This window comes from Mus pahari, chromosome 21, assembly GCF_900095145.1.
Source record: "Mus pahari chromosome 21, PAHARI_EIJ_v1.1, whole genome shotgun sequence".
Taxonomy (NCBI): Eukaryota; Metazoa; Chordata; class Mammalia; order Rodentia; family Muridae; genus Mus; species Mus pahari.
The window spans coordinates 43449900-43456976 of NC_034610.1; the positions used below are offsets into that span (position 1 = coordinate 43449900).

The 7077-nt window shown below is 42.2% G+C and overlaps 1 protein-coding gene across 1 annotated transcript in view; it reads right to left on the minus strand.

Annotated features, from left to right (window-relative positions):
• The window catches only part of Pex7 (peroxisomal biogenesis factor 7), a 52890-nt gene extending 45831 nt beyond the window's left edge, over window positions 1-7059 (minus strand). The window contains exons 1-3 of the mRNA XM_021221417.1: window positions 6865-7059; window positions 5259-5316; window positions 3996-4146 (exon numbers count right to left, since the gene is read on the minus strand). Of these exons, the coding sequence (XP_021077076.1) occupies window positions 3996-4146; window positions 5259-5316; window positions 6865-6979 (324 nt within the window). The 5' untranslated portion in view covers window positions 6980-7059. The remainder of the gene's footprint in view (window positions 1-3995; window positions 4147-5258; window positions 5317-6864) is intronic.
• Between the last annotated feature and the right edge of the window lie 18 nt (window positions 7060-7077).

Consider the following 7077-nt stretch of genomic DNA (forward strand, 5'->3'; position numbering starts at 1 on the left):
GATGGTTGTGAGCCACCATGTGGTTGCTGGGATTTGAACTCAGGACCTTCGGAAGAGCAGTCGGGTGCTCTTACCTGCTGAGCCATCTCACCAGCCCAATGGACAACTTTCAAGACAGATACCAAATACCAAAGTTAAATCAGGATCAGATTAACGATCTAAACAGCCCCATATCCCCTAGAGAAATAGAAGCAGTCATTAAAAGTCTCCCAACCAAAAAAAGGCCAGAACCAGATAGGTTTAGTGCAGAGTTCTCTCAGACCTTCAAAGAAGACCTAATTCCAATACTCTTCAAACTATTCCACAAAATAGAAACAGAAGGAACACTATTCAATTCGTTCTATGAAGCCACAGTTAAGCTGATACCAAAACCACACAAAGACCCAACAATGAAAGAGAACTTCAGACCAATTTCCCTTATGAAAATCAATGTAAAAATACTCAATATAATTCTTGAAAACTGAAAAAAAAATTAAATGAGATTTTTTTCAATGTCTTCTCAGTTCTTTTAAGGGAACCAAACATTTTGTATTAAAGTAGTATTTTAAATGATTTAAGATTCAGAAATGTGTCTAAATACATATTTTTCACTTATAACTATAAAGCTGGAAGAACCTTGACAAGGAATGAATAGGTTGACAAACCCATAATCTTTGGTGCTGTAGCCGAAGCATGCCTTGTTCACCTTGGGACATTGCTTCAGGACTTGAACCAAACTTCTTGCTCTGAAAGGTAATGGGTGCTGAAGCTGAGACTCGTGTGCTAGGACTACCTGGATGCTGAGCAGTTGGTTTAGTAAACACCCTGTCTGGTGGGAGTAGGAGCTGGGTCCCTTCCAACTAGAGTTGAGGATGCTGAAGGAGGGTACACTGCCTTTAGGTGGATGTAGAGCTCAGGATGATTTGGTCCTCAGGGCTCAGCTATGCCAGAGACAGAAGTCTGCATCTCCCCCACTGCCTCTGAACCCAAAGAAGCCCCCACAGCTACAACAGGAGGGGCCAGGACCCATGTCTGTTAGATGCCATCTCAACAACAACGCCCCACTTTCTCTGAAAAGAACAGAGTGACAATTCCTATTTTCCAATCTTGAGAGACAGCTGTGTAATCCTGATCCTGTGGCACTCTGACAATGGACTCAGCTTCTAGAACTGGGACAAACGTCTGTTATCTACAAGCTACTCAGCCTATAATGCTTTGCAGACAGTTAATGAGCTTTCTTGGATTACCACATACTCTGGGACTAATCACAGAAACTCTGCTTCTGAGAGGCAGCCCACACTAAGACGAAAGTCAGGATCAACACATGAGGGTGCGCTGAGACAAACATCTGAAAGGCAGTTAGTTCACATAAACAAGCTCATCAGTAAAATAACAACAACAACAAGAGCAATCAAACAAAAAAAATCTGTTAAAGTCACTTTTAGCTAACAGCCAAAGCATCCTGATACAAATGTTTATCAAAAGTTGCCTTTGAGGAATCTAGAGAGATGGCTCAGTGAGTAAGGCTGCTTTCTGCACCAGCATGAAAATAAGAGTTCAATCTAATCCTCAGTGGCCTTATGAAAAGGCCAGGTGTTACTGTGCATCTATAACACGGCACTGTCCGGAACAGAGACAGGAGGATCACAGGAGCTTCCTGGCTGCTAGGTTTGCTCCGAGTTTGGTGAGACAACTCGTATCAAAGAAATAAGGAGGAGCCTGATAGAAAAGGAAACCTGCATCCCCTTTAGCCTCTGAACACATAAACACACAACATACATGCTGCTCAATACACTCGAGAGCACATAGGTACACACATACAACACACACACATGCCCCCCAACAAATACAATCCAAATAAACCAGTATTAAAAATTTATGTTTGAGAAGAAAACAATCTAGAATAGTACATACATGACAAAGTATGTCTTCAACCCAGCACATTCAAAGCTGCAGAGAATGATGTATGAAACAAGAACTTGTTGCTAAAGAAAGCAGATTTGAGCACAAGAGAAGCCATTTTTCTGACCATGATTAGTACAATCTAAAAGTCAAATAAACTAATTCCAGAAATAGAAAAATTCATAAAGATCAGCCATCAGGGACATTGCAAACAGAATTTCCTAGAGAATATAAAAAGAGACCACTAGGTATATGAAAATGATCTAAGCATTAATTACATATCTACCTTAACACATGTTAAAAACAAATACATATCTATGAATCTGATGGTTCTTGACTATTATAAACAAATAAATATATATATAGCTGTGAATCTGATGGCTCGTGACTACTTTAAACAAACAAATGCATACAGCTGTGAAGCCCATGCCTTGTGCATATTACAAATAAATGTATACAGCTGTGAATCCGATGGCTCAGATTTACTTTTAGAGGTGATGTAGCAATTAAAAGTAACTTAAAGGAAGCCATTAAAGCAGCACCCCATTTCCTGTCAGCGGATCTTACCTTAGGGTCTGCTCATCACCTCATTTACACAAATAATCAATACAAGGTAACACAATTTTAAGAAAAAAAATGAGAGGAAAGGATAGTTCTAAAGAAAGAAGATTAAAAAAAATAAGTTATTTGTAACACCAATTGTGTAAGAAAAAGGAAAACTAAGCTTTGGTGTAATGGAATGTAAACAAGGCATGGTGGTTTACACCTGTGATCCTAGCACTTGGGACACTGACGCAGGACACCCACTGGCTCAAGTTCACTTTCAATTCCACAGTGAGCCCCAGGCCAGCCTGGGCTACAAGAGCCCCTCCATCACAGGAATGACAACTGTCAGCAGGAACAATGGCATGCCATACCATCTGAATTTTGGACCTGCTGCTCTAAAGGGATTCCTTCATTAAACATCCCAAGTTCCCCTTTACCAAAGTTGCCATTGCCCAGTGATTTTTCCAAAACCATGGTAATTTACAACCATATTATTCAAGGAGCCATCCCAACACAATAAAGTAATTTTATTTTTAGAACTAATTATAATACTATTGAGGTTTTTTAAATAGTTATAACTATACAATGTTATCTAGGATACTCACATAACTCAGTTTTTTTTTTTAAAACAAAACAATAATGACCTTCCATGTAATGAACACTTGTTAAAGCCTGAGATTAAGGCAGGCACAAGGTCATGTAAAAGCTGGAAATCAAATCTGTAAGTCATCACTTAAGGCTCTACTGCTAAGGGATAAAACCAAGAAAGGATGTCTTCATCCCATTCCTTAAAACGTATGCATGCATTTTGGTACTTCCAAAGTATAAACTAGTTCCTGTGCCTCATATTACATACACACACACACACACACACACACACACACACACACACACACACAGAGTCCAGACAACACAAAAGTCACATTTAGACTTACATTTAAATTTGCTTTAGGGGGCTGGAGCGATGGCTCAGCAGTTAAGAGTACATACTGTTCTTACAGAACACCCGAGCTGTTCCCAACACCCACACCAGGCAGCTCTGAGGAAACCCAGTACCTCCAGTTTGCATGGGTGTCTGCACTCACTCTTGTGCACATGTGCACACACACACAGTCACACACACAAATTTACAAACACTAAATCTTTATTTTCTTTTAGTGAACTCAGCCTTAGTAGGTACTTGAACGCTGTTGTTGGAATACACTGAGTCTTACTGAAGCCTGAGGACAAGAGAGAGAGGCTGCGAACAGCCCGCCCACCCTCTCCTGAGGCGCTGTGTGTGGGCAAGTTCATAGGGCATAATGAAGGCTGAGGCCCTCTGGAGGGAAGGATGCCCTGGTGCCTGCTAGAGGCACTGCTGTTGCCTAATGAGAAGCCTGACCTTTTCTTTTCTTGTCTTAGGCTAAGAAGTACTTTATGTTTGAATAACAGAATAATAAGTGACATCTACTATGAACAAGAAACATTAAAGCTTAACCTTGTAAGCATTTCCCTGTGCTCATCCCAAAGAGATTTCAAACAGAGAATAAGAAAGAGAAGCCATCATCTCAGGGTGGCGCCCATCGTACCTCCTGAGTGTGCTCTTTATAGACTTGGAGAGGGCCTGTGGCTTTGGCAGTGTCCCAGAGCTGCAGGGAGCCATCACCACTACAGGTGACAAGGATATGCTCATTGTTTTCACTCCAGGTAACGTCAAACAAGCCGTCATTCCAGTCAAAGCTACGCCAGAAAAGAAAATACATGCACTGCAGATCAGAAAGTAATTAACATCTTAATTTTACAGTTACTGGCTTTTTCCTTGTTTTTCACATACTGTAGCACACATGACCTCAGATGATCTTCAGAACTACAAGAGATAAATAGAGCAGGTACTCCATAGTGGCCTGGACGCACAGCCCAGGAAGGGCAGGGAGATATCTCCAAAGTTAAACTGAAAGGAGGTTTCCAAACATGAATATGACGTATCCACCAAAGACGTGTTGACAGCCACCTGCTTTTATTGTAGTGCACCTGTGACTCATAGCATGCACTAGTGAGCCTTTCAAAATACGGAGACCAATAATTTCAAATGCTCCCATAAATCTTTCTTCATCTGAGCTACGAGCAGGTAGTGGCTTTCTAACAGAACCTCTTTCCTCTGCCTTTGACTGATCCTGGTAGAAGTATCGTGTGCCCATCGCTCAACCCGGAAGACAGGTCCACAGAGAAACACTGCGCAACCCACAAGATGAGCATTAGCTCTTGCTTAAGTAAAGCTAAATTACTAAAATACTCACTGTTTTAAGTTTAAAATATATAATTTATAAGTGGACACTAATAAGCTTGAGAACATGGCATAATCATAGTTAGCAAAAATAATTTTTTATGATGCCAATGTAAAAGTTTATTTTACATCATAAATTAAAAACCTATTAGTTCTAAATATTCAAAATGCAACTGCATTAAGACTTTGACAGAGGCTGAGAGTATACGCACACTTAATAATTAGAGCCACTATGATGGTTTGAGGAGCATGGCCACACAGGCTCTTAGGTTTGACTACTCAGTCCCTAGGTGATACAAGCATTCGGGAAGGATTAGGAGATGTGGTATTGCTAGAAGAAGTGTGCCACTAGGGCCAGGCTCTGGGACTTCAAAAGATTTGTCCCATTCCCAGAGTGGATCTCTCTGCCTCCCATGTGTGGCTCAAGCTGTGAGCTCTCAGCTGCCACAACTTTGCTCCGCCATGATAGACTCTGACCCTCGAAGGCTACAAGCCTAAAGTAAATACTTTCTTTTGTAAGTTGCCTTAATCATAATGCCTTATCACTGCAACAGAAATGTCACTTTACCTTCTAAAAATCTGAAGTCCAGATTCATTTTGATCCAATACTAATAGAGTTCCACAGCCTAGAAGAAATACAAAACAAAACAAAACCCCAAGTCATGTTGTTGAACCTTCTGGGAGATATCTATGACGAAATCTTAAGCATTGTGGACCAGCTTTAACTACCACAAATTTCCCATAAAATAACTGCAACTGTATATACAGAAAAATTAAAAGTAATATAGTATGCTTCAGTCATTAAAATATTCAACTTACCATCTGGCCAGACTGGAATCTGAACACCAGCCTGGGGAACCGCATCAGAGTGCCAACTCAAACCAGGCCTGGTGCTGGGCACGCAAACCTTTCAAGTTAGAGCTAATAACAGAAGATATTCTCAAATAACAGAAGATATTCTCTAATAACAGAAGATAAGGAAGGCTCATGCTTACAGACTCCCAAGACTGTGAGTCTCCCTTGCTGGTACACATAGAATGCACCAATCACAGCATTTTAAGACAGTAGATGTGAAAATATCAGACTCAGTGCTCAGGTGTTGAAAACAACATTAATTTCAGTTATCTGCCAGCAATCAATTATTTTTGCTGAAACACTAGTGTCTCTTTCTCTCCCCCATCTCACACTCCACTAACATCTGTTCAAAGTGAATCTGCACTTGAACTATACAAGGGAAGATGATGAATCACTAAGCTCACACGCACACTCAACTGTTACTAGAATCTTCACAGAATTACGCTCTGAGTTTTTGTGGTCAGTGAGGTAGGTAAAGTGGTAAAGATCTTCCACTTAAACGTAACTGATGGAAAAAAAAAAAAAAAAAAAGCAACTCTCAGGTCAGAGAGATGACTGATCCCTTCCAAGTGCAGAGAGCCAGCTTCTAATCCCAGGACCCACAGCTGACCACATACATACAAGCAAAAAACTCAGACACACACACACACACACACACAAAAGCTCTAGAAAACGATTCCTAAATATACCAATTTCTTATAAGAAACCTTTATAAAACACCAAAGTCTTCCACCTAACTGATGGCCAAGAATTGTAAACCCAACCGTGTAAGCACTAAACACTAATGGACAAACTATAAGGAAATAAGTTATTTACCACTATTTTTCAGAAATTATTTTTTTTCTGCAGTAAACAAGTATTACATACAGATCACTGACATTATGCAATGGTGTGCCACACACTGCTCCTGTGCGTAAACAACAGATGGGGTATAAGTTAAAATGAACGAACGGCTTGAGCACCTAGACATCTCTGCGCATTTATCCACTTCCCATGAGACAACAAAAAGCGAGCACAGAATTTTCTAGTCTTTTGTTTTTCTTTTTCAAGAAAGGGCCAACGTCTCCCTACGTTTCAGTTGAGGATGGCTTTGAACTCGTGGCACTGTTGACTCCACCTTGCAAGTACTGACAAGTGCATCCTTCTTACAGAAGGGAAAGGACTAGCTGCAGACTTGCCCTGGGCTCCAAGGCCAACTCCGCAGAAAGGGGGGACCTAGGAGGGAGGGCCGAGCTCTGTCTCCCCCTGGCGGTGACGGGCGGCACCGCGCGCTCAGCAGCGCGTCCTACGCCCGCCCCGGAGGCGCGGCCCGCGCTCACCCGCGATGCCGTAGTGCTGCGCCGCGGCACAGGCCAGGCGGCCCGGCAGGTACGGAGAGAACTCGGCCGCATAGCCGTGGCGGCCGGGAACCCGCAGCGTCCGCGCCGCGCTCATTCCGCCCGCCCGCCGCCACTCGGCCTCCCCGCCCGGGCGCGGAAACAGTCTCGAGGTAGAAGTGCCCCGCTGCGGCTCACTGAGAGAACTTAGGAGTC